The sequence below is a fragment of the Acomys minous genome (genome assembly GCF_964271855.1).
Source record: "Acomys minous genome assembly, chromosome: 12".
Lineage (NCBI taxonomy): Eukaryota > Metazoa > Chordata > Mammalia > Rodentia > Muridae > Acomys > Acomys minous.
In genome coordinates, this window is record NC_140493.1 from 5,699,861 (window position 1) to 5,727,323 (window position 27,463).

A 27,463-nucleotide genomic window follows, 5' to 3' on the forward strand; every position below is an offset into this window, starting at 1 on the left:
TCTGCGCACGCGCGAGCGGCGCGCGCGGCCTTGTGGGAAGGCGCAGGTCTCCGGAGGCGGCGTGTGACGCCGCGCGTCTCCCAGGCTGCGGTGGGGGTGCTGACGGCCGGGGCGGGTGAGCAGGCTCCGTCGTTACCGTCGGCCGTAGGGCGCTTGGGGTGCTGGGCGGGAGCGTGGAGTCGGGCTGGGTCTGACCGGGAGCAGGCTCAAGCGGCCGGGCAGCGGGGCCGCGCAGCCGGGTCTTCGGTGGGCTCTCCGCGCGCCTCCCGGGGGTCGGCCCGAGCTGGCTCTCCGTCCGCGCTCGGGCGGTCTACGGTGGCTGGGACCTCCGAGCCATCGTCCCGAGAGGACGGTGCATCGGCCGCCTTCTTTAGGCCACGGTGTGCAGGGTTTGCTTGGATAACGGGCGTGAAGGTGCTTCCCCAGGCGCTGGAAGTTTCTGGTTGCCTGAGGAACCCGTCTTGTCTGCATGGGCTGCCGTTGTACCCGGGGGTGGGTGGGTGGTGGATGAGAAGCTTTCGACTCTTGTATGGTCCTTTTTGGTTTTTTGCTTGTTTCTGTTTTTCTAGACAGTTGCCTTTTAGTGGAAAAAAACAAAACATAAAGCTGTTACAATCGCCCGCCCCTGCCCCCCCGCCCCCCAGTTTCTCCACCTAGGTACCTAGTCCCATCCATCACTTTCTCTCTCTCTCTCTCTCTCTCTCTCTCTCTCTCTCTCTCTCTTTCTTTTTTTCTTTCTTCTTTCCTTACTCTGTAGCCTTGGCTGTCCTGCAGTTTGTTTTGTAGTAGACCAGGCTGGCCTCGAACCGCATGCCTGTCTCTGCCTTCTGAGTGCTGGGATTAAACTCGTGCAGCATCCCTGCCAGGCTAGGCACTTAGGGTCTTGTTTCGCTTATGTCCTGGTTTGTCTCCAGCAAAGCGGTATGCTAGTTTCGCGCATGAATGAACTGCATTCATATATCCAAATATTGGCACTGCTTTGAGCTTAAACTGCGCTGTTGAGGCTTGTCAGAAGATCCATTTGCACTTAAAACAGTCTCCTTTTAGTGGGGGAGAAAAAGCTGTTACAACCCACCCCCAATAGTTTCTCCACTTAGGTACCTAGTCCCATCACTTTATTTCTTTTCCTTTGTTTATTTGTTTACTTACTTATTTTGCAGTCTTCAGGGTTTGACTAAAATATTTCGTGTTGGGCAAACACTATAAAATTATTCTTTAAAAATTATTTTTCGGGCCTGGAGAGACAGCTCAGAGGTTAAGAGCTCTCCACCTGCTCTTCCAATTCCCGGCGACCACATGGTGGCTCACAACCTTCTATAATGTGATATGATGCCCTCTTCTGGCTTGCAGGTGTATATGCAGGCAGAGCACTGTGTACATAATAAATAAATAAATCGTTTTTAAAAATTAGTTTTAGACAGGGTCTGCTAAGTTGTCACATTGACCTTAATTTGTGAGGCCCCTCTACTTCCTGAATGGCTAGAGTCCTATAGCGGTGGCCACCTGTGCCCTGCTGTACTCTTTGTGCACCTTCAGAGGCTTAACATTAAAGACACAGTTACCCTGGCCCCATACTATAACTAATTTAACTCTTTTCTACCACTAAAAAAAATCCATGAATATTCCCAATCTGTATATGACTTAATATAATGCACATACGAGAAAGTATGTGTGCTCATGTGGCATTTTGCACTGTTAACTTCCCCATGTAACATGCTGATCTCTTCAGGTCTTTGGTGACGGTGCTCACATGTCCTCCCAGATCTCTGGGTACCGATGTCTAGTTTTTTTGATGTTGGCATCTCTTTCTGTTCCCTAAGGTGACTGTTCTTCAGGCTCTGCCCAGCTTCCGTTAGTTACAGTGGCCAAGCATGCTCAAACGCTTGAATTTCTACCTTTATTGCGTCATCACCCAAGTTTGTCTCTAGCCCTTTACCTGCCGCATGTCATCTGGTGTCCCCTAAGCACGCACAGTCACCATCGTCTAAACTGAAATAATCTGCTGTTCATTTGCTCCCCCACAACATGAGCCTTTTCCTTTTAAAGTTGCCTTTCTTTTCCAAATTTTTATTTATTTGTACTGTATGTGTGTATGACGTTGCGATGGTGCAGGCATGTGCTGTGTAAATGTGTCAGGACTACGCCATGGAGCCAGTTTTCCTTTGTACCTTTATGTGAGTACCAGGGATTGGACTCCAGTTGGCAGGCTTGAGTGGAAGCACTCCGTCCCTGAGCCACCTCGTCCGTCCCTCAGAGCTGGCCTTCTTGACTAAGAATGACATTGCCAGCTTCTGCCAAGTGCAAATCTAGAACATCATTTAAATTTTTCTCTACTTCCCGACTCCTTGAACTAACCAGTCATCAAGTTACCTTTGTGTGGCTTTTAGGATGCTTGTAACACCCCATGGGCTGGCGTTTTAAGATCTGTCACTGCCTACTTCTAAGCTCTTCACTGTCCCACGGCGTCGTCCTCTGCTGTCTTTTCCTTCCCGCTACTCATTTGACTAAGTCCCTCTTGGAAGCCCAGCCTAGCTTTGAACACTTACTTGACTCTACTCTTTTACCCTCTGGCTTATGTCTGTTTATGCGACACCATTATAATAGTGAGCAGCTGACTTTTGACAGTGCCCATATCATTGCGTGTAGTAGGCTTTAAGTTCTTTGTGGGGCCTTACTGTGCAACTCAGACTGACCTTGAACCTTTCCTACTACTGCCTCAGTTTTCTCAGTGTTGGGCTCATGGACATGCACCTTCATACCAGGTTTAAATGCAATTTTCTATTTAATAATACATTTAAGTTATGCGCTTATAGGGGTGTGTCCCCGTCTTAAACAGAAGCATCTCCCTCTCTGACTCTTATCGGAGGTTGTGTATTCAAAACCTCGCAGGTCATAATGACTTCAACAAGTAAAGCAATTGAGTTACAGCTACAAGTGAAACAAAATGCAGAGGAATTGCAAGATTTCATGCGGGATTTAGAGCACTGGGAAAATGACATTAAACAAAAGGATATGGAGCTGAGGAGACAAGGCGGTGTTCCTGAAGAGGTGAGTGGAGGGTGTGTTCATATGCAGCACACCTACTGATTTTTAAAGTTTATTGTTAGTGTGTGTACAATGTATGTGTGGATGCACATGCACCAGCATGCTGCAACACATGATTAAAAGTCAAAGGGCAATTCCCTGGAGTTGGGTCTCTCATGTGGGCTCCAGGAATTGAACTTTTACCTGCCGACCTTGTAAAGCGTGTGTGACGCCTACAGTTGCCTGTAATCCTAATACTTGGGAGGTGCAGGCGGAAGGATCAAGAGTGTAAGCTGGGTAGTGGTGGCGCACACCTGTGATCCTGGCACTGGGAGGCAGAGGCAGGCCCATCTTTGATTTGGAGGCCAGCCTGGTCTACAGAGTGAGTACAAGGCCAGCCTGGTCTACAGAGTCTGTACAAGGCTAGTCAGGACAAGGTACAGAGAAACCTTGTCTTGAAAAACTAAAAGAAAAGAAAAAAGAAAATATCATTTACTGATCATTTCAAACATTTTTACTTATACGGAAGTAACAGAACAAATGTTCAAAGCTTTTTTTCCTTTCTTTCAATTTTCTTTCTGTTTGATTTTGTTTGTTTGTTTATTCTCCTGTCTAGAATTTACCTCCTATTCGAAATGGGAATTTTAGGAAAAAGAAGAAAGGTAAAGCTAAAGATTCTGCCAAAAAAACCAAAGAGGAAAACACAAAAAACAGAATAAAATCTTTCGATTATGACGCCTGGGCAAAACTTGATGTGGTAAGTTTATCTAGCTATGAATCAGTTAGTCGTTAGAAAACATCTCTTTGGTGTTAGCTAGCAGTCACAGGCTACAGGGACAGTAACACTGTCTGTGTAGCCTGTCCTTGCTTTTGTCCTTTGCTGTGGTGGGGAAGGGGTTCACATGGGGTTCATGTGGGGTTCACATGGGGATCATGTGGGGTTCACATGGGGTTCATGTGGGGTTCACATGGGGTTCAAGCTAGCTTCGAATTTGTGACCCTGTCGCCTCAGCCTCAGGAGGGCTACATTATACAGGTAAGAACCACTGTGTCAGCTGAAATCAGGTGTCCTAATGTGCTTCTGTGTTACTGTGCTAAAACCCTGACCAAAAGCTGTTCAGGAGGAAAGCTCATAACACCTTACTGCTTAGTCCATCATTGGGGAAGCCAGGGCAGGAGCTCAGACGTGGGAGTGGGATGGAAGCACAGAGGAACACTGCTTGCTGACTTGCTTTTGAAAGCTTGCTCAGTTGGCTTTCTTATACAACCTGGACCACCTGTCTAGGACTGGTACTGCCCAGAGTGGGCTGGGCCCTCTGAGGTTAATAAAAATGATTACCCCCACAGGCTTGCTTACAGGCCAATCTGATGGAGGCATTTTCCTCAAATGGGGTTCCTTCTTTCCAGATGACCCCAGCCTGTGTCAGGCTGACAGAACGTGACCAGCACAAGTAGGCCAGTAAGAGGGCTAGATCTTAGGTGGCCACTGGGTGCTGTGTATGTTCCGTCTTCCATGTTTGACACATGCTGTGACTGGACATGGTCTGCCTCTGAACCTTTCCCAGGCTCCAGATGGCTCCTGGCACATTAGCTTGTTAACGAGAACCTGCTGGCCAATTGGCCCACTTCATTCTGGTCTCATACTTCTTAAAAATGGTTTGGTTAGAGGTGTGTATATTGGGGTAGAGAAGTGACAACCCAATTTAGTATAATACACATTTCTTTTTGGTGTTTTGTTGTAAGAAGATTTATTTACTTTTATGTGTATGAATGCTCTGCCTGCATATATAAGTGTACCACGTGTGTGCAGAGACCAGAAGAGGGGGTCAGATCTTCTAGAGCTGGAGGTGGTTGTGAGCTGTGGGTGCTGGGAACTAAACCTGGGTCCTCTGCAGGAGCAGCAAACGCTCTTAATGGCTGAACCATCTCTCTAACCCCATTTACTTATTTTCTTGCTTGCCTTTTCCTCTCTCCCTCCATCTCCCTTCCTACCCGCTGTCTTCTCTCCTCTTTCCCCTCATTTATTTTCTTTTAGCCTAGGCTGCCCTTTAACTCACAGGGACCTGCCTGCTGCTTCCTCCTAAGTACTAGGTTTAAAGGCATATACTACTATGCCTGGTCTGTCTTACTCTATCTTTTTTTAAAGATGTGTTTAAAGAAGTTCCTTCTTTGGGGGAGATGTAAAACAAGGTCTAAGTGACGACAGGCTGAGGCACAATTTGGTCAATGTTTGCTCTGGGGAATTTATGAGTCTGTTGGTTTTTTTTTTTAGACAGCCTAGGTAAGGGGTTACCTACAGGACTGTAGACACTCCTCCACACCAGCTGCACCTGGAAAGCTGTATCCAGCAGGATGAGATTGTCCCCGTGGTCACACAGATGGAGCCCCTCTATCTTCCCTATATAGTCTATCTACTTCTCTGTAGACTCTAGTCCCAGGCCATGCGCAGGCTTCTTAGGTGGTAGGGAGCAGGACTCACTCATGTGAGAATCTTCTGCCCTGTTCCATAGAGATGAGGGGTGTAAACCATCAACCAACCCAGCTGTGATAACCTGTGTGTGTGGGGCTACAGCTGAGCTCCTCAAAATGTTGTTTGCTTGGCTTGGAAAACAGTCATTCCCAGTGTAGTTGTTTAAACAGTAGTGGGTAAGACTGGAGACACGGCTCAGCCGACTTGGGTCCAGTTCCCTGCGCCTACCCGGCAGCTCACAAGTGTAATTCCAGTTCCAGGGACCTGATTCCCTCTTCTTGCCTCCATAGACGTCTGCGTACATGTGGTACACATACATGTACTCATCAGATGTGCGTGTGTACACACACACACACACACCACTAAAGTAAAAAGGAGCGATGTAGGAGCTAGATGTGGAGGTGCACCCTGTGCCCAGCACTAATCAACTGTAGGCGGTTACATAGCTTCCACCTATGTCCTGACAGCTTCAGTCCTGATGAGGTAATTACGAACACTGCTCTACTTCTGCTCTCAGGACCGTATCCTTGATGAACTTGACAAAGAAGATAGTACCCACGATTCTGTGTCCCAGGAATCGGACTCAGAAGAAGATGGTGTTCGTGTGGACTCCCAGAAGGCTCTTGTTCTAAAAGAAAAGGTACTTTAGGTTAGTTCTGGGTGCCTTCAGGGAGGAAGGCTGCAAAAAGTCATGTGAACCCTAAAATTGCTAGCATGTCCTGGGGATATTCACCCCTAAGTTGTTGGTGCAGTGTGCTTGGCAGCCAGGAGCATAGTCTTCAGAGCCAGATTAATTACCTGGTTCTAATCTGTGACGAGCTCTTAACTTGTAACTCACTTTCCTAGCTGTTCAAAGGGAACAGGAGTGTTTCGAAGCCTCAGTGGTTGGTGTGTTGAGCGATGATTCCAAGTGCTTGGATAACAGCCTAGGGATCTTCTGCTTCTAGTGGCAGATGGAAGCGTGTGATTTAGTGTAAGCATTGCCTTCCACTTGTCCACATCGCAGGGCATCTTCTGTTGTCTTCTGTAATGCTCTTTACTTCTTGTGTCTTTTTTTGGAGGAGGGTTTAATAAACATACATTAACACAGGCTTAAGCAGAAGCGTGAAGAAGAGTGGTGCTCAGGAGAGACACGCTCCAGAGCGTGGTGTGGGCTTAACACGCAGATGTAGGGTTAGTAAGTTTGAAGGCATCTTTGAAGGATCACTAAGAAATGCAGTGAGACGACAAGGTGCTCCCACAGGGCCCCTGACAGAAGTCCTGTTGATGAGCTAGGGTCTGCACCACACACGGGTGCAGGAAGGTAGGATATCTTCACTGTGAGTGGAGCAGTGGTCGGTAACACTGTAGTAGTTTCCTAACTACTAGTAGATTCTTAGGCATGTTTAGGGAAGGAATACCAGAGGCCCTACCCAAGGTCATGTACATTGAGGTTTTAAGTGTGGGCCATTGCTATTTTAACATAGGAGAATATTATTTCCATGTTAGCAGCCTTCACAACAAATGTCAGTTGTTCTAGAATTTTTGCTTCTCAGCTAGCATGAGGCTTCAGAGACTCTGGGGTGAAAGGTTCTCATTAACTTTCCTTGTCTTTCTGTCCTCCCTTAAGTTGCCCCTGTGAAATTGTGATGCCTTAACCTTCAGGGCTTTTGATGCTGACCAGGGACACGGAGCTTCCTTATCCAGGGATCAGAAGTCTTACCTGGGCTCCCTGAGTGTGACGGGAGAGGATCTGAGCTTGTACCTGGGAGGGTTGTCATTGAAGGCAGGCTGGAGGAGAAGCCGTCACTTGAGATATCAAACTGTGTGGAGAATTGCTGTTCCCGAGGTTAGAACTAAAAATAGCAGGGCTTGCCTGTCCTCGTGAGAGCTAGGATTAGGCGTGATGGCAGAATCTGGCAGAAATATACTTGAATATGCATGCCTTAGAGGCCTAGGGCACAGTGTTCTGCTGTTAGGTGAGCACACGGCTCTCCTTTAGTAACAGCAGAAATGGTGTCAGAATTGAGAGTTGCCAGGCTTTGTAGTGCATGTGTTCTTACCGTCTTCAAGTGGACTGTAAAAAGAACATTACCGATAATCTGTGCTATGGCAAACCTAAGAACAGTTTTAAGAAGTGGAATAAATTAAAAGGGCAATAGCTTGAAGTATAATCACTGATGTACAGACAGTGCCTAGAAGAGAAGTAGTGAAACAGACCCAGACGTAAAGTGCAGTTGTCACCGCTGATGGCTTAGAGGTGGAGTGTATCTGTCTCACTGCCAGCTTTGCTGTGAGTGGCCTACCTGCGTGTTAGTGGCCCATACTTATGTCTAGAAGGCCTGAATTACTGTATGCCCTTTTAAAAGTCTAAGTAGGGGTTTTGTTTTTGTTTTTGTTTTTTTTAAATAAAACAATTTTTTTTTTTTTTACCAACTATCTTGCTTTCTGGCTATACTCCCTACTGGGTATTTGGCCATTCATACCAGTGGACCCCCTCCCCCCCCCCAAAAAAAAATCATTTTTCTTTCAGTTAGAAAGGTCTCTTGGCTTTCTGTGTTCTTTTTATCACTGTAGCATCTTTCAGCATACGTCAGGGTCTTGTTGATGATGAGGCTTCCATGAGAAGCATGGTGCTGACTCTTTAGAGTGAACTGCTTAGAGTCCATCCTCTGAAATCTCTGTGACCGCTCTCTGATCACAAGGACAGGTGATTTAGGAGGTGTCCAGTTGTCCCCTGATCCCCTAGTGACTTTGAAAGGCCTTGCTTCTCTGTCAGGTTAGACGGCAGTGCTCCCTTTGCCAGCACTGTCAGGGGAAGCGAGGTGCTAATTCTTGCTCTTCTGGCAGAGTGCTTGGATTGTACCCATTTTACTTGATTCTCTTTTCTTTCAGGGCAATAAATACTTCAAGCAAGGAAAATATGATGAAGCAATTGAGTGCTACACAAAAGGCATGGATGCTGATCCGTATAATCCTGTGTTGCCAACAAACAGAGCGTCAGCTTACTTTAGACTGAAAAAGTGAGGGCTTCTGCGTGAGTGGTCATGTATATGTGGAGATTCGGTTTCTTTTTTGGTTTTGTTTTTTGTTTCTTTTTGTTAGACAAGGTCTCTATTCTGTATCCCTGGCTGTCCTGGAACTCCCTAAGCAGACCAGGGATTCACCTATGTCAGCCTCCTGATTGTTGGGATTAAAGGCCTGCACGACCACGCCCAGCCTGGAGATTAGTTTTCAGAGGGCTTGTAATAACTGCTGGAGAGATTGAAAACACAGCATATTTCCTTACTCTGCAAATTCTTTTTCTTTTTTTTTTTTTTTGGTTTTTTCGAGACAGGGTTTCTCTGTGTAGCCTTGGCTGTCCTGGACTCACTTTGTAGACTAGGCTGGCCTCGAACTCACAGCAATCCGCCTGTCTCTGCCTCCCGAGTGCTGGGATTAAAGGCGTGCACCACCATGCCCGGGTTACTCTGCAAATTCTTGTAGGTTACTCCTTTATGGAGTAGTTTAGTTAATCTATTGTAAATGTTTGGGTCTTAGATTATATGCTCAGAGTTTGTGTACTAAAGAATTCATTCTGTGAAAGTCAAATAATGGTGTTCTTTATCTAATTCATTTTTTAAAAAAATGGCTGCTTTGGCCGAGGATTATTTGACAAACATGTTTGTAGTCTAGGTCCAGTTATTCCCAGTGCTAGCAAGAGAGTGAGAGGGAAAGAGGGAAAAAGAAGGAAATATTAGCCTGGTAAAAGTTTTTAGAAGTCAATTTCTTTATATTATTTGAAAAGCCATATATTTGCTGTTTGATCTGCAGACCTTTCTACATAGTTAATGTTAGGGAACATCACATGCTCATAGCTGACCTGCCATGGGAAGTTTTCATTGTTACTGCTTTAGTTGTTTAGAGTTAGAAAAAAAATTTTTTTTTAAAGATTTATTTATTTATTTATTCTGTATACAGTACTCTGCCTGCATGAATATCTGCAGGCCAGAAGAAGGCACCAGATCATATTATAGATGGTTGTGAACCACCATGTGGTTGCTGGGAGTTGAACTCGGGACCTCTGGAGAAGCAGTCAGTGCCCTTACTCTCTGAGCCATCACTCCAGCCCCTGAGATGGAAATTATATTGCTTTTTTTTTTCTTTGAGACAGGTCTCCTTCTATAGCCCTAACTGCATGGAGCTTACTGTGTGGACCAGGCTGGCCTGGAACTCAGAGATCTGCTTGTCTTCTGGCTACCTCCACCTTTTTTTTACAGGCATGCCCCATCATGCCTAGCTGTGGGGCTGGGAGTTGAACCCAGGTTTTGTTTTTGCTAGGCAGGCACTCTGCAAATGAGCTACAATCCTAGCTCCTCCTTCCTCTGAAGCAATCAGTTGTAGGGCCTCATGCATACTAACCTGGCAAGCACTCTTTATGAGCTATATGTCAAGTCTATGGATTTTGTTTTTGAATAGTTTCTTTTTTCTTTTGTTGTTTTGAGATAAGTTCCTATTATGCAGCTGTGGCTGGCCTGGAACTCATTATGTAGATGGCCTGGCCTTAAACTCAGAGATCTGCTTTCCTCTGCCTCCTGAGTGCTGAGCTTAAAGTCATGCATGTTCTACCATGCCTGCAGAGCCTATGTGTCTTTTACGCTGTTAATGAAGTCAGACGTCTTTCTATATATTTAGTCATCTTTTTTAAAAAGTTTTTTTCTGTGAAATGCCTGTTTTATATTTGCTGAGTTCCTCTTAGATGTATATTGACTTTTAAAAGTTCTTTATTCTGGAAACTGAACTCTTGTACATTTGTTTATTTATGTATTTTGGGTTTTCGAGACAGGGTTTCTTCTGTGTAGCCCTAGCTGTCTTGGAACTTGCTTTATAAACTGGGTTGGCCTCAAACTCGGAAATCTACCTGCCTCTGCTTCCCAAGTGCTATGCACCATCATGACCAGTTTGACATTTGTTTATAGCAACTGTCTTTGGTTTTTTGAGACAGGGTTTCTCTGTGTTAGCCTTGGCTGTCCTGGACTTGCTTTGTAGACCAGGCTGGCCTTGAACTCACAGGGATCCACCTGCCTCGCTCCTGGCATAACTGTCTTCTGACAGTTCTGTAGCTCGTCTTTTTTTTTTTTTCCTTATAGATAATTGAAATCCCACAAAAACAAGAAATTACCTGGTGTGGTGGCACATATTTTTAATCCCAATACTCGAGAGATAGAGGTAGGCAGATCTTTTTGAGTTTGGGAGTTGAAGACAAGCCTGGTCTACATGTTGAGTTCCAGGCTAGGCAACCAAGGGTTATACAGTGAGATCCTGTTTAAAAAAAAAAAAAAAAGAATTACTGCTTTTATGGATTAGGTGTGTAGCATAGTAGCATATATGCAAGGTCCTGCTCTGGGATGGGAGGGGAGAGATTACTGTTTAGTTTAACTAAATCCAAGAAGATGGGTGCTATTCCTGTGCCTGGGAAGTCAATCTCCTCTTAGAAATTTAGGAAATAAATTGTGAAGCTTTTGCTTATTAAATTTTATTTATTTTTGAATTGCAGATTTGCTGTTGCCGAGTCTGACTGTAACTTGGCAATTGCCTTAAGCAGGAGTTACACCAAGGCTTACGCCAGACGAGGTGCTGCTCGATTTGCTCTGCAGAAGTTAGAGGATGCCAGAAAAGGTAGTAACTTGTCAGGCCACCACTGCGCAGCACACAGAGACACGAATTAAGTACAGGCTCCTTTTCAGAGTGCTCTAAACAAAGCTTGCTTTCTTGGCAACTAAAAAATGTTTGTTTTACAATTAAAAAAAATATACAGGTATGTAAGGATGTGTGTGCATGTCGTGGCACCTGAGTGGAACAACATGAAGGAGTCAGTTTCTTCCACAGTGTGGAAGGTCCCAGGGACCGGGCTCAGCTTGTCAGTCTTGACTGTGGGTACCTCTACCTGCTAAGCCACCTCACTAGCTGTTTTTTTGGGAACTTAACAGACTCCTGTTATTTTGGGAACAAATGTGTTGTTTGCCACTGGTCAGGCTTTGCTTCAGATTTTTACTTAATTGAACATTACACAGCATGTGTGATTTGTGTCTTCTACTTTTAGTTCCCATCTGCAAAGTAAAGACAGAGTCATCTTGTTGGCTGTGTGAGGCAGGAGGCAAGCAGAACATATTTTTATTTATTAGTAAATACTGTTGTGTTATTCCATAACAAGACTTGTGTAATAATTACAAAGTGTGATTGAAACTCTGTGTGCCTTAGTGGTGCACACATGATGATGACATAACCGTCTGGGAGCTGGCGGGAGCTGGCGGGAGGTGGTTTGTGTTAGAGTTTTCTTAGGGCTTGTCTGCCCTGGGAGAGAATGAAAACGTTTCTAGCTTAGTTGTTGATAGTTCATCTGACCATAGAGTAGTTGCTTCCGTGTCACATGTAGCAGTGACCGTAGTTCTGTGCGAGTTGTAAAACTATCCTTTTCTGAAATGTTCTATCTTCATTCCACTTAGATTATGAAAAAGTCTTAGAACTGGAACCAGATAACTTTGAAGCAACAAACGAACTCAGGAAGATTAATCAGGTAAATTATAGCCATTTAAGTGCATTGGGCTTGACTTTTATATCATGGAGGTGAAACTTGTTGCTTTGATGTTGTATTTACTATAGATTGAGGGAATATTTACTTTTGTATGTGTGAGTGTGTGTGCGTCTTGCCTGTATGCATGTGTGCACCACGTGCCTGCCTGGTGCCTGTGGAGGTCAGAGGAGCATTGATCCTCAGGAACTAGAGCGACAGATGGTGGTAAGCTGCCGTGGAGGTGCTGCGAGTTGAGCTTGGGTCCTGTGAGGGATAGCAGGGCTCCTAACTGCGGGGCCCTTTTGTCAGTCCTCCGTGCGCAGTGGACTTCTTTTTCAGGATCTCAGTACAAGCCTAAATTAGCTTGAGATTTGAGGCAGTCTTCCTGCTTCAGCCTTCTACGTGCTGGGATTATACAGAAGTTTTATAATTTTATTTCATGTACTACTGTACAGTTTAACCAAACTGATAAGCAGAGATACAGTGGTATGCCCCTAACTGGTAAGCATTTTTATAAATTGGCTGACATTGACTACTTAGGTAAAATTATTCTTATTTTTATATTTTGAATTCTGTTTAAAACCCCATGAAATCATTTCATCATATATAAATTATATTGCTCTATAAAATAAAATATGGTTTTAAGAAAAAAGTTGGCTGAGATTTCCAGAACTATTGTTTCTTTTTCTCACAAAAGACAGTTTTAAACTGTTTTCTTTTCCAAAAACCATTATTTTTTAATTGAAAAATAAGTAGAAGAGAAAAAAGGAAAAAAAAAACACCTCTGGGTGCAGTGGTGCACACCTGTAATCCCAGCACTCAGGGAGGCAGAGGCAGGTAAAGCTCTCTGAGTTCAAGGCCAGCCAAGGCTCCACAGAGAAGCCCTGCCTCAAAAAACCAAACAAACAAACAAAAAGAAAATAGTTAATAATATTAGTAGTTAAAAATATTTTTTAAGATTTATTTTATTTCTAATTATGTGCATGTGTGACCAGAAGAGGGCACTAGATCCCGTGGAGCTGGAGTTAGAGGTTGTTGTGAGCCACCTGGTATGGTTGCTGGGAACCAAACCTGGGTCCTCTGCAAAAGCAGAAATCACCTTTAACCACTGAACCACCTCTCAAGCCGAGTTTTTAAATTATTTCACTGTTTCTGTGTGCTCTCATTTCTGTGGTAAATGTTTGCGTATTATGTGATTCTGTGCTGTGTAAGCTGTTGATAGTAAGAATACCTTTGTAGCAGTAAGAGAATAGCCAGACATGGTGGCTCAGGCCAGTAATTCTAGCACTTGGGGCGAGAGAGGCAGGAGAGCTCAAATTTGAGGCCATCTTCTGCTATATAATAAATCTGAGGGCAGTCTGTGATCACATCTCAAAAGGAAAATAGACAGTAGTTATCACTTATATGTAGTCTGATGATAAGGAGCAGTTGCGAACTCCCGTCACTTTGCCTTTCAATTAAAATTAGTTGTTTTATCATCTTGGCACATTGTGAAAAAATGACAGTGATGGAGAAATCTGATTTTAAATATTATTTACCTCACATAAAGTTATTGGTAAACATACCAACTTCATTGAGGTTGCAAAGAATATTTTCTTGTATATTAGGTCAAATAATAACTGAATAATTTGGGAAATCTAGTGATGTGATCTCAATTATTTTATATTTGAAAAACAGCACCTAGATTAGTGCCTGCATTGTGTGGAAATTTGGCAAATATTTGTAGATTAAGTAGATGACAAACTATATTTGCTAGATCCTGCTTATTTTGACTGAAACAGGGAGCATGTTAAATTTATTTTACATATATACACATATATTGCCTTTAGTAAGTAGAAATGAGTTAGAATAGAAGGTATCCCAATTACCTGAATGTAGCAGAAATTTTAATATACTTAAGTAGTTTACACTGTAAATCTAATATAGATGCATCTTGCACTACTTGTTTTATTTTAGTTGAGTGCTGTGTCTCCTAGGCTTTAGCATCCAAAGAAAACTCCCGTCCCAAAGAAGCTGCTCCAGTAATTAAACCAACTGAAGAGGAGAAAAGACAAGTTGAAGATCAGCAGAGCAAGCAGAAGGCCATTTCAGAGAAAGACCTGGTAACCAACGGGCTGCTGATGTGTAAGGAGTCTGTCTAGCGAAGGCTTGCTCCTGGTTTCCTGTATGTCAGTTAGATTTCTGTCTCTGACAAGGGGAGAGAGAGAGAGAGAGAGGGAGAGAGAGGGAGAGAGAGAGAGAGAGAGAGAGAGAGAGAGAGAGAGAGAGAGAGAGAGAGAGAGAGAGAAGGAAGTGGAAATTAACACTAAAACCTCTGGTGGCTACTAATTCAAAATTTGAGTCATTGATGACTTATACATAAGAACAATCACATGGAAAATAATTACAAGAGCATTTAGGTTTAGGGGCAAGCTACTTATATTTATACATAGATGACTACAAATTTAATATAGAGCTAAGTTACAGTTCATTTTTACAGTGGGCTTATAATTCATACAAGACTTTCTGACTGAAACTTCTTCACATGTTTTCAATTGAGAAGATTTAATGAATATTTAGGAGAGGAAGTAATTTAATTAAATTTTAGTTAAATTTTAATTTAATAGCCAGGCACAGTGACGCATGCCTTTAATCTCAGCATTCATGAGGCAGAGACTGGCAGATTTCTGAGTTCGAGGCCAGTCTGGTCTACAAAGTGAGTCCAGGACAGCCAAGGCTACACAGAGAGACTGACTAAAAAAGAAAAAGAAAAGAGTAAACTTAGTATTTAAAGATGTATTTTTATTTATGTGTATATTCATAAACAAAGTACACATTTGCTTGCATGTATGTTTGTATGTGCACCACATACATTGCCTGTTGCCCGCGCAAGTCCGAAGAAGGAATTCTGTCCCCTACAACTGGAGTTACAGACAGTTCTTTCTCTTTTTTCGAGACAAGATCTCTCTGTGTAGTTTTGGCTGTCCTGGACTAGCATTGCAGACCAGGCTGGCCTCGAACTCAGAGCGATCCACCTGCCTCTGCCTCCCAAGTGCTGAGATTAAAGCGTGCACCTCTATGCCTGGCTTGGTATGTTTCCTTAAGATTTGAATTGAATTAATTTGTCAGCATGTTTTAACTTTCATACCTCTCTCCAAAATAATAGGGGAATGGATTTTTCAAAGAGGGAAAATATGAGCGAGCAATTGAGTGCTACACCAGAGGGATAGCAGCCGACAGCACCAACGCCCTCCTTCCAGCTAACAGAGCAATGGCCTATCTTAAGGTTCAGAAGTGAGTACTGCTTACGTTTGCTTTCAGGATGAGAACTTACTATAGAAACTCTGAGGATGATAGGATGGCATTTGTTGCTTTGGGGAAATGCACTCACAAGAGATTGGAAAAAGGTATTCTTCTGCAGGTTTTCAAATCCAGGAAAGAATACATTAAGTCAGCGAACCTGTTGTCCAGTTTTATTATAAAGCAGGTCACAGATAGTGTAACATTTCATTCCTAGAGAAAAGAATGTTCCAATTGCTGAGTTGATGCTGTTTGTCGTTCCTAGTACATTAACAACCATCTATTATTAGGGAGTGCCTGAAGGCTTATAATTTTGGGGGGTGGGTTTTGATGATGATGATGGTGTGTGTGTGTGTGTGTTGACATGTTGGGTGGAGATCAGATCACAACTTGTGAAAGTTGGTTCTTTTCCTTCCACTGAGTGGGTCCCAGTTAATGGATCAGGCCATCAGGCTTGGCAGCAAGCACCTTTACCCACCGAGCCCTCTCGTTAGGCCCAGTGCTGTGCTTGCTGTGGCTCCGTGTCTCCAGTCAGTAATTTCATTGTGTGTATAGATATGAAGAAGCTGAGAGAGACTGCACACAAGCCATCTCACTAGATGGTTCCTATTCAAAAGCTTTTGCTAGAAGAGGAACTGCAAGAACATTTTTGGGAAAGATCAACGAGGCCAAGCAAGGTAGGACCGTGTAATAACCGACACGCAGCCTGGTCGGACGCCCGAGCTGTGCCAGCAAAGATGCCTGTCACTGCCCACAGTTCAAGGGCCTTACATACACACTTGGTTATTTATATGGTACTCTGGTTAATCACTAATTGAACAGTGGGAAAATTTGAATTGTAGATGAACAGGAAAAACAAGAAATAGTCCAGAGAGAGGGCAGCAGCTGGGGCATTGAGATTCACGTGAGGGCTCTAGTGATTTCCTTTCATATTCGGTTTGGTTTGGTTTGGTTTGGGACAAGGTCTCCTATGTAGCCCTGATTGTCCTGGAATTTAGTATGTAGACCAGGCTCTCGTCAAACCCTCAGGGATCCACCTGCCTCTGTCTCCTGAGTGCTGGGATTAAAGGTGTGCACCACCACTCTGGGCTTCCTTTTTCATTCTTTTGTAAAGATTTATTTGATTATCATGTACACAGTGTTCTGCCTGCATGTACAACTGCATGCCAGAAGAGGGCACCAGATCTTAATTTAGATGGTTGTGAGCCACCATGTAGTTGTTGGGAATCAAACTCAGGACCTCTGGAAGAGCAGTCAGTGTTCTTAACCTCTGAGCCATCTCTCCAGCCCCCTCTTCCAACTTCTTGATGTCACTAATTAAATAGTAAATTTTCAGGTTTTTCTTTTCTGATACGTACATTTAAATCTGACAATTGCTTTCCATTCAAGGCTTTAGCTGCAGCCCTTTGCTTTTTCTTTTATCAAGTTGTAAGATTGCACAACACTAAATTTGGTATTTTTACCATTTGAAGTGTGTGTTTTCAGTAAAAACACATTGTCAGTATTATGCAACCTTCTGTCTGTTGTCACTCTCAGCTTTGCCCATCAGATAAGAATTATTCATTTTATTCTTCCCTTAGCTAGCCCCTAGTCACAGCTGGTTTTCTGTGTCTATTAACCTATTTTACTACTTATAGCCAGGCTGGACTTGAACTCCTCAGCTTCCTGTGTGCCACCACACTGGGCTAAATTTGATCATGTTAGATTTGCTGCGTGGCGGGCTCATGAATGTGTTGTTATATCTTTTCTATTTGACTTATCATGTTTTAGCTTTGCAAGTACTGAGGCATCATCAGAATTTCATTCCCTTTAAGTTTAAAACTTTTTTTTTTTAAACATTTTATTCTCTTGAACATGTGCATTGACATGCATGCATGTCACAGACACACATATGGAGGTCAAACAGGCCAGAGAGTTAATTCCTTTCTTCCACTGTGTGGGTCCATGGGAGTAGACATCAGATCACTCAGGCTTGTGGCAAGTGCCTTTACTGGCTGAGAAATCTTACTGGCCTTTTTTTCAGTGTTTTGAGGCACTGTGTTTTGAGGTTTGCTGTGTTAGCCCTGGCTGGCCTAGTGATGTAGACCAAGCTAGGTTTGAATACACAACAGTCCTCTGCCTCTACCTCCCAAGTACTGGGATTACAAGAGTGTTCCACCACACCTGGTTTCATTGCCTTGTAAAAACAGTAATATTTTAGGGCATGGTGTTCTCTTAGGAGAGTTACTCCATCATTTAAAAAATGTATTGTTAGCTGGGCATGGTGGTGCATGCCTTTCATCTCAGCACTCGGGAGGCAGAGGCGGGCGGATTGATGTGAGTTCAAGAGCAACCTGGACTACAATGTGAGTCCAGAACAGCCAAGGCTATACAGAGAGACCCTGTCTCGAAAAACAAAAAAACAAAAAAGAACCCAAACAACAACAAAAGTATTGTTATTATTTCATTTTATTAAGTTATTTACTTTACATCCCGACTGCAGCTTCCCTCCCAGTCCTTCCCTCTCACCTTGCTTTCCCCCATCTACACCTCCTCCTCTGAGAAAAGGGGAGGCCTCCCGTGGGTATCAGCCAGCCTTGGCATATCAGGTTGCAATAGGATTAGGCACCTCTTCTTCTATGGAGGCTAGACAAGGCAGCCCAGTTAGGGGAGAGGATCCAGAGGCGGGCAGTGTGGTCAGACAGCCCTGCTCCTGCTTTAGGAGTGCTGCACAAAGACCCAGTTGCACAACTGTTACATTCTGTGGGTTTTCTTACAGTGTTCTTGGCCTCTGACGCTTTCAGTCCTTCCTCCCCCTCTTCCACAGGATTCCCTAAGCTCCACCTAATGTTTGTCTGTGGGTCTCTGTGTCAGTTTCCATCAGTTGCTGGATGAAGCCTCTCTGATGACAGTTATGCTAGGCTCTTGTCTGTAAGTGTAGCAGAGTATAGTGTCAGGAGGGGCTCCCTTCCTTGGCATGGGTCTCAGGCTGAGCCAGTCATTGGTTGGCCTTTCCCTCAATTTCTGCTCCATCTTTTACCCCTGCACACCCTGATCTCATTTGAACTCCATCATTTTAAAATGTGAGCTATGGTTTAACATAAGTGCTCTGTAAGTCTCTTTGTATCATCTGCACATCAAGGGTGTAGTAAGAGTTCCATGAAAATTCATGTGAACAGCTTAACCAACCCTGTTCTTACTATTGCTCTTCTCTTAGTGTCCCAGGTAAAACTCACTGAGATAAAAATGAGATTTCTGTTAGGTGGGGTGGCTTGTACCCCCAGCACTTGGGTGGGTGGCATGCTTGTACTCCCAGCACTTGGGTAGTGGAGGCAGGATGATTAGGGCTCCGGGTTCAGGTTATCTTTGTACAGTTGGTTTAAGAACAACCTGGGCTACACAAGAGCCTGTTACAAAAAGCTAAAATAAATAAACTAATTAATAAAATAAAGGGATTATTAACTAAGGATGTTATGTTTTGAATGTCATAAAAGTAATTTTACTGTTTTGCTATTTTTTAAATCCTCATTAGATTTTGAAACTGTTTTACTTCTGGAACCTGGAAATAAGCAAGCAGTAACTGAGCTTTCCAAAATTAAAAAGGTAACATTTTCTTCACCAAAATATCATCATACTATCTGACACATAAGTATCATCTTACTACCTGACACATAAGTATCATTGTACTATCTGATACATAAATTTGTTGGTTACACAGTTAACTCAAGAATATTTTGGTAGTTAATACAAATTTGTTTTCAAGGAATTAATTGAGAAAGGCCATTGGGATGACGTCTTTCTTGACTCCACACAAAGGCACAACGTGGTAAAACTTGTAGATAACCCAGCACATCGAGGGGCACCTGTAAGTAAGCGCCTTCATTTCCCTGCTGTCTGATGTGTTACACTGTTACAGTATTAGAATTAGAAACAAACTCTGAACTAGTAAACTTAAAAAGTATCGAAAAACCTTGATGTATCTATTTAATACTCTTATAAATTCCTCAGAGAATTTATTGACAAAACTAGGAAACATTCACCTGCTTTGATTTCTAGACTAATTTATGTTTCATTAACACATTTTTGCATACTTTTCTTATATAAAGGAATCTGAGTCAGTTTATATTTTGTTCTAGTCTAACTTTGTCTTCATCTCTGGTTTTGTCCACTGGTGCTTTTTGATGTGTTTTCAGTCTATTGATTCTTCTCTTCTGGAATTTCTGTGGTTCCTCTTTGGTGTCAGTTTCCTTGCTGATTTTTTCCTTCCAGTTACCGATGGTTTCATCCTCTTGGGTAACTTCTTGTCTCTGTCCTGCAGGGTCATTACTCGGCTCTCAGATGGTTGTAGATCCTTTAGAACGCAGGTTTTTCTGTCATTTCAGGTGTCTCATCATTTTTGTTTGCCTTATCAAGAAGATGTCAGTGTGGTGGGGACTTGCTGTAGTGGGATGCGCTCACGGTTCTGGTGTTTACTGTGTTTGTGTGTCGTTTGGGATGTATGGTTCTTGGGACCTTAGTTTTCCCAAACTGCTTTTGTTTGTCCTGATGGATTGTCTCTTCTTGGAGTTATGTTCAGGAGAAAGCTGACAGCAGGGGCGGATCTTTGGCATTTCACTGTACTTAGGGTCAAGAGACCACTAGGGTATTTATTGGTTGGGGAAAATGTAGTTTATAGCATTTTTTGTTTCAAAGTTAAGAGTATCAGCATTTAAGTAGTGAATGAGGGAGGTGGGAAATCAGCAAAGAGGAGTAAAGAGTGAGGAGGGTGTTGGAGGTACAGAGAGCATCATGGGGTAAAGAGTGAGGAGGGTGCTGGAGGTACAGAGAGCTGAAGAGAAGATACTATATATTAGGTTCAAAGAAAACAAAGTTATAACACCACAGACACAGTACAAAAGTGTAAATACTAGACAGCAAAAATTAAAAACACAAAAATGCTTTAAGATTAAAGTAGGGGCCAGTAAGATGGCCCAGTGGATAAATGTATTTGTCACCAAGCTGACAACCCTGGGTGTGATCACACGACCCCTCCCAACAGAAAAATGTAAGAAGAGATTAAAGTATTCCAAACAAAAATGGGCAAGCAGGCCAGGGAGAGGGCTCAGCGGGCTCAGCAGCTGTGCAGGCTTGTTGGTCAGGGTCAGTCCCTGGAAGCCACGGAAGCATGGTGCATGTCTGTAATCCCAGCACTCTGTGACAGCTGCTCATGGGCAGCTGGTCTGGAGCACACAGTGCAGCAGCAGCAGCAGCAGCAGCAAGAGCAGCTGTCTGACTGGTGCTTACTTGATCAATAGTGAATGTGAGTTATTAACTAGAAAACCAGTTTGGGTAGTTCCTACCAACTTCTTAAACATGGCTTGGCAAGTACGTAGCCCAGGCTGGGTTCATCCAGCTGTCACACACCTGTGACTGACTGCACTTAGGGTTCCGTGTTGGACTCTTTCTTAACAGTGTTGCCTCCTGTCTACTCTTGTTCTCCGGTCTCAGCCCACAGAACTGCTGTTAGGATGGCCTGCCTTCTTCCCTTGTTGTCTAGACTCTGTGATGTGCCACAGGTTCCTGTCCTGGCTGTCCTCAAACCCTCACCATGCTGTCTGCACTCCTCCCTCCTGCCTCTCCCGTGGACTGCCTTACAGCCTTCTTTTTCCTCTGCCATTCCTCTTTTGGCAGTTTAGCTTTCACCTTTGTAACTGTTCTAATGTTTTCCCTTGTTCCCAATTTTAGGTCCCTGGGTAGGCAGATAACTGCTTATTGTTTGTATTCTCAGACATAGTATGTTCCTAAGTCTGTCTGGCCAACAGATTAAATTTACTTTTTACTGGGATAGTAGCTGTAAGAACAAAGCAGTCTTTTTTAAATTGTGACCTTAACACAGGAAAGCTTTTAATATATTGATTTAAAGAATCGATTTTAATTTTTTTAGAAAGCACTCAAGAAGGTTTTTATTGAAGAAACTGGCAATTTGATAGAGACTGTTGATGCTCCAGAAAGTGCTGCCACTGCTCCCAAGAGTGAGCGAGCAACCCCAACAGCAGCTGTGGGCACCTCGAGCAAGAAGGGTTCAAGCCAGGGGCAGTCTTTGCCTGCAGGTGATACTCCAAGAGCTAAAGTGTTGAAAATAGAAGAAATCAGTGACACTCTGGCCCTACAGTGAGTAGTTCCTGTTGAGACATCTCTGTAGTGAGACCCAGTGACCCACAGGCAGTTGGTGGGACTGAGAAGCGCTCTGGTGCCTCCTCATCAGCTGGGTCTGAGCGGTAACCACCTGACAGGTCTAGTTTGCCTTTCCTCCCGCACTGTGAGACTTTGCCTAAGGAACATCTTCCTTCCTTAACCAGAGAGAACTTACAGGTGATTCAGAGGTGACGAAGTGTTTCGACTCTTGGTTTTTTGAGAAATCTGTTGAAAGAATTGGATACTGTCAGAATGCAGATAGAAGACCCAGCATTAGCATAGTCAGAGTTAGAAGTTTCCCAGTCTCTTTCTGTTGTTGGGTTTTGGCGGCTTGTTTTGTTGCAGTTGACTAATGCTCTACAACGCTGCAGGCCACAGGTTGACGTGAAGCAGGACCTGAGTCAGCCTTTGAGGGAGGGGATCTCTGTGAAGGGAGAGCAGACGCCGCCGGCTCAGCTTACTGTTCTGCCTCCAGTTCCTGCCAACTCCTTCCAGCTCGAGGCTGATTTCAGACAGCTGAGGGGCTCCCCAGATGCGCTGTATCAGTACCTAAAGGTACGTGGAGGCGCCCATGCTGCTGCTGCTGCTGCTGCTGCTGCTGCTGGGAGTAGGCGAGAGGATGGCTTCTGCCTGCTGCAGCACTGCTGTGTACTGCAGCTGCAGAGCATGCTTCTCCCCTCCGGGGACGCAGTGCCCTGCACAGACTGCTGATGTGCTGTAATCAGGACACTGCTTTTCTCTTTGGATATGAGCTGTGTCTGAAACTTCAGGGCCTAAATTGACTTAAAGTCTAATCTTAATGTGTAATCTGTCAAGAGGGGGAAGGGAACCTTGGGCCTTCTTTGCGGTGGGCAGTGCTTGCTGCATCTGGGCAGCTATTTTCCTGAAACTGAGCTTTTATTTGCCTCAAGAAAAATAAATTAGCTCATGCGTATTTAGCAAATCATAGAGCAGTATGGTCTTGTTCAAGTGTAGTAACCCTGCCTCACACTTGTGTAATTAACAGTCACTTCAAGTCATAGCTCAGACAGGTCTGCTTTATCTCAGGTGCAGTTGTAGTTTGGCAGCTCTCATAGGGGGGAGCCTCATCTCTCTGTCCGTGTGTATGTGCTTGTGTCAGACCCCCTGGAGTTGGAGTCATAGGCAGTTGTGAGCTGTCATGGCATGCTGGGAATTGAACTCGAGTCCTCTGCAGGAACAGGGAGCGCTCTGCACCCTGGGCACCTCTCCAGCAAAGAGCCACGATTATCTTATGTCCCTGGCAATTCCGTCCTTTCAGAGCTGTGTCTAATAAAACCTATTTCTCATTAAATATAGTGTTTAGTAATTATTGATAGTATTTTACCTGAACAATTATTGTATAATACATGTAATATGAATGTTGTCAAATTCAACTTTCTCACTCTTATTTTTTCAAGAAAATCAAACCATCTTTGTATCCGAAGTTGTTTCAGAAAAACCTAGATCCAGATGTATTCAATCAAATCATTAAAATTTTACATGACTTTTACATTGAGTAAGTTGAATTTTTTTCATTCTAGTCTGATATTGCAATGTTATATCCAGTGATTTAGAAAATTCATTCTCTTTGATCTTAAGATTTTGTACATGGCAACATTAGCTTCCTAGTAAGATTTAATCTTAGAAAACTGAAGAGATGACAAGAACAGACAGTGATGGGAGAGTCTAAGTGCGAAGAGCTCTTTTTAGAGAAAAGCAGTGTGTATATTACATGCACGCACATAACTCTGAGGGCAGAGTAGCCGTGCCATGCATGCTCCCACTTAAGGTGCTGTAATGTCTTCAGTTGTCTGGGCACACTTCTCTATGTTATTAAAAGACACTTACCAGGGCAGCCATGGCTACATAGAGAAACCCTGTCTCAACAAAACAAACAAAAATACAGACTTACCTTGGGGAAAGTGAAAGCCTTGTTGTTGCTAGGAAAAAAAAAGCTGCGTTTTTTTGTTTTGTTTTGTTTTTTGTTTTCCTGATCATTTGTTTTTATGCTTGGATTGTTTCAGGAAGGAAACACCATCTCTCATCTTTGAAGTCTTACAAAGACTTTCTCAACTGAGAAGGTTTGACATGGCAGTGATGTTTATGTCAGGACCCGAGAGAAAGAGTAAGTTTTGAGAAAGCAAGCTTTCCTTCAGCTCCTCATCCTCCTGGGCTGCTACAGTCAAACACAGATTACTTATAATTAAGTTAAATAATCCATGTGCAATTGGATTCCATACAGTTAAAATGTGTCGTAGTTCTTAGCAGTAGTTTTGAATGTAGGTACTGTTACCATTCTCTGGGAGAGGAGAAAGCCAAGGCATGGGCAGGTTAAAGGCTTGTACTGAGGTCACACAGCTAGGAACCCACTGGAGCTTTGAGCCCAGGCTGCCCAGCCGTGGTGTGGGCCCCTCTTGGAATGTGGATGGTGGTACAGAGGTTGAATTCTGCCATTTTGGAGCATGCAAGGGTCCTGCCACAGACTGGGTACAAGTGTGTCTGATCCCTTCTGAGAGGCTGTCCTGAGTCTACTTGATTTCAGGTGAATTTTAAAGTGCAAAGGTTAGTTAGACAGCGGGGAGGTGAACAGAAGCGCCCAGCTGAGGATCAGTGCATGCTGGAGGCTCTGGACAGACAGCAGTAGCATTCAGAGCATTACCAGTGCAGTGCGGCTGGATTCTAGGGCAGGGGTCAAGCATGCCAGAGGGTGACCCTGAATTTTTCCTTATTCATAAAAATCAACCTCTGTAAAAAATTTCAGTTACTCAGAGTTTTGGGGTCTATTTTGTTTTTAGGCAAAGGATAAATCATTCAGTTATAAGAATGCCTATTATCATTATTATTTTGCAAGTTTTCTTTTACTTTTTGTTATTTTATGTTTATGTGCCTGATGCTGGGTGGTGGGAGGCAGAGCTAGAGTTGTCGTCAGTTGTGACTGTTATGCACTGAGAGCCAAACCTGTGTCCTGTGCAGGAGCATCAGGTACTTGTAAATTAGCAAATTCTGGATGTGGTGGCTCATGCCTTTAATCCTAGCACCCGGTAGACAGAATCACGTGTATCTCTTGGGCCAACCTGGTCTAAGAACAAATTTCAGGACAGCCAAGACTACACAGAGAAACTCTGTCTTGAAAAAAATTAGCAAAGCCTCAGTATGCCTTTCTTAAGTGCTCCCTGCATGTAGCATCCTTGAGCTCCTTTTAGGTTCTCAGTCACAACGCTGGGCACTGTCAGCTGATGTGGTGCTACATGTACTGTGATCTCAGCCCTCTGGGGTCTGCGGCAGGATTTTGAGGGCTGCCTAGACTACAACAGGGAAGATCCTTTTTAAAACAAAACACCAAACAACACCAAGAGAAAGACACCCTGACATTGGCAGTTAGGGATTAAAACGTAATTAAGGCTGGAGGCATGGCTCAGTGGTCAAGGGCACTTGCTGCTCTTGGAGACCCTGGTTCAGTTCCCAGTACCTACATAGTACGTCACAAACACCTGTAACTGCGGTCCATAGCCTGGGAGGCCTTCTTCTGACTGTGGGTGCCAGGTACGCACATGGTGAAGCACTCATACACCTAAAATGAATCAGTCTGTCTGTCTTTCTCCCTCCTCCTCCTCCCCCCCCCCTTTCTTTTTCAAGACAGAGTTTCTTTGTGTAGCATTGGCTGTCCTAGAACTAGCTCTGTAGAGCAAGCTGGCCTCAGACCCTCCAGGATTAAAGGCATGCACCACCACCACCCTGTACTATCAAAGGAATCTTAAACAAAAACATGAAATTGAACTCCAGAGTTTCTGTTTTATCTTTTAAAAATAATTCATAAATCTTTTCATGTTAGTGAAAGAGTGTGTACTGTGTGTGTGAGTGGGGGTTGTTGGAGGATAGCTTCTGGCGTCAGTTCTCGTCTTCCGTCTTGCTTGAGGCAGGCCTCGTTTGCTGCTGCTGCATAGACTGGTCAGCCCTTGAAGCCCAGGGCTTCTCCTGGCTGGCCATCTCACGCTCACTACAGTACCCAGCTCTCCTCAGGTTCTGAGGATTGTATCCTCAGGGATTTCTGACAAGTGCTTTATTGACTAAGCCGTCTCCTCAGATTCTGCTTTATCCTTTGTGGTGGGGGAGGGAGAGGTGTGGGGGGGGCAGTAAAACCTTTGGTGATATTCTTAACTCACCTAGTTTACCAGTCATTCTGGACTTGTGTGAAGAGAAAGTATGTCAAACCAAATTGTCCTCACAGCTTCTTACAGCTTCACGGAGCCTAGTAAATAGAGATGTGAATTCTCTAAAGAGCTCCCGGGCGCCAAGGTCGTGCAAGCCTCAGCCTCGGTGGCTTAGGGGTTGTTTGGTTGCCTTTGTTTGAGACAGATTCTCATGTACCTCAGGCTTGTAGCTAAGGATAGCCTTGCACTTCTGATCCTCCTGCTATCTGGGTGTCGGATTTTACGTGTGTATCACCACAGCCATTGATGCACTGTTCTAGGTGTTGAGCCCAGAGCTTCATGAGTGTAAGGCACTGTACCAGCTAGAGCACGCCCCCAGCTCTCAGCTTGCTTTTTAGCTAATCAAAACATTTCTCTCTCCTGGTCTTGAAAAACCCAAAACCAGCCAACTAAACAACCAAACAACCAAATTCTCTCAAATTCCAACCTCATTTTCTTTCATTTTTAACATTGCATCTTAAAATATATCATATCATCATCAGTGTGTGTGTGTGTGTGTGTGTGTGTGTGTAAGACAGCTTTTGGGAATAGGTTCTTTCCTTGTACTTGATGTGGGTCCTGAGGATTGAACTCAGGTCATCAGACTTGCATAGCAGTTACTTTTACCTGCTGAGCCATCTTGCCAAACTCTTTTTCCCTCAGGGCCTTTGTTCCGTCTTCAGTTGTCACTGTACTGCCATCACCTCTGGTTAGAATAGCTGCCTGCCACCCACTGTCCCCCTTCTGTCCTTGCCCTGCTTCCGTTCTTCCTCATACCTAGGCATAGCTCTGTAACATGTCTGTTCACCTTTCTCAGAAGGAACGAAAGCTCCAAGAGAGCAGGAATTCTGCCTTCACCGCCAGGCCGGATGCTGCTGGCACATAGCAGTCGATGTCCTTTCTCTGTAGGGTGTACCTGGGAGAGCGTGAGCTGCTGCTTCACGCACCCTAGCAGCAGTGCGTGGGTCTCTGCTGTGCTGAGTGAATGTGAACGTGGGAGCACGTGCAGGCTTTCTGCTGGAACCAAGCACTCAGAGGCATTAGCTGCAGTGACCTGGTTCTTGCCACTGTCAGTGTTGAGAATCATGCACGGTGATGGTGTTTCCCAAGTGTTGAGCGTGACTACTTAGATTAATGTCATCATGGATGTAGGGTAGCAAGATAGTCTGCAAAGAAATATTGAGCTGCATTTTTCTTTTTAGATTATTTTTTAAATACACTAGTTGGGCATGGTGGCATTTGCCTTTAATCTCAGCACTCTGGAAGCAGAGGCAGTTGTCACTCTGGGTTCGAGGCCAGCCTGGCCAGCTACACAGAGAAACCCTGTCTGGTAAAACAAACAAACAAAGACAAACACAAACATTTTTAAATATACAAACTAGAGTTTATGAAAAATGTTAATTATTAGTAAAAAAGGTAAAAATTTGATAGGTTAGAATTTATTTTTTGCAGTTTTTAAAAATGAGAGTGATATACAGTGTTTTGTTTTTTGTTTTTTTCTTTTTCAGTCACAAATGTACTGTTCAGTCACTTAGAAAAATCAGAATTGAAGAAGGATTCTGTTGAAGAACTCAAGAAAAGATATGGCGGCTGACCTCCATGATCACGCTCTTGTTTTGCCTTGGATGTGTACACTATTTCCTTTCTGAAATCACGTGTTGTGCTTGGCTTTTTAAGAAAATGAAGTCATACCCGAGAAGGACTCTTCTCTCTGCACTGTAGTTACTGCACTGTCACGTGTGCTGTGGCCTAACTAGTGGGAAATGCTTCAAACAAACTAAGTTTTTTATGAAAATAAAAATGTAAGTAATGAGA

At 43.8% G+C, this 27,463-nt stretch overlaps 1 protein-coding gene across 2 annotated transcripts; it reads left to right on the top strand.

Moving 5' to 3' along the window:
* Nucleotides 1-27,463, top strand: RPAP3 (RNA polymerase II associated protein 3). Of its 2 annotated transcripts, none has more exons than XM_084803181.1 (17): nucleotides 1-115; nucleotides 2,890-3,048; nucleotides 3,641-3,781; nucleotides 6,012-6,134; nucleotides 8,369-8,496; nucleotides 11,010-11,131; nucleotides 11,959-12,029; nucleotides 14,003-14,128; nucleotides 15,172-15,299; nucleotides 15,861-15,982; nucleotides 18,817-18,887; nucleotides 19,048-19,149; nucleotides 21,208-21,434; nucleotides 21,830-22,013; nucleotides 22,877-22,974; nucleotides 23,483-23,583; nucleotides 27,157-27,463. In XM_084803181.1, exons 2-17 carry the CDS (start codon nucleotides 2,896-2,898, stop codon nucleotides 27,240-27,242), a joined length of 1,983 nt encoding a protein of 660 aa, XP_084659307.1. In that variant the 5' UTR covers nucleotides 1-115; nucleotides 2,890-2,895; the 3' UTR covers nucleotides 27,243-27,463. The 2 variants fall into 2 exon arrangements, with proteins under 2 accessions (XP_084659307.1, XP_084659308.1); XM_084803182.1 differs by having other exon boundaries at nucleotides 30-90.

Coding starts and splice junctions, on each gene's coding strand:
- RPAP3 (XM_084803181.1), top strand. CDS start 2,896: ATGACTTCAACAAGTAAAGCAATTGAGTTACAGCTACAAGTGAAACAA. Junction 15,983..18,816: donor GATCAACGAGGCCAAGCAAG/GTAGGACCGTGT, acceptor AATCCTCATTAG/ATTTTGAAACTGTTTTACTT. Junction 21,435..21,829: donor AGTGACACTCTGGCCCTACA/GTGAGTAGTTCC, acceptor ACAACGCTGCAG/GCCACAGGTTGACGTGAAGC.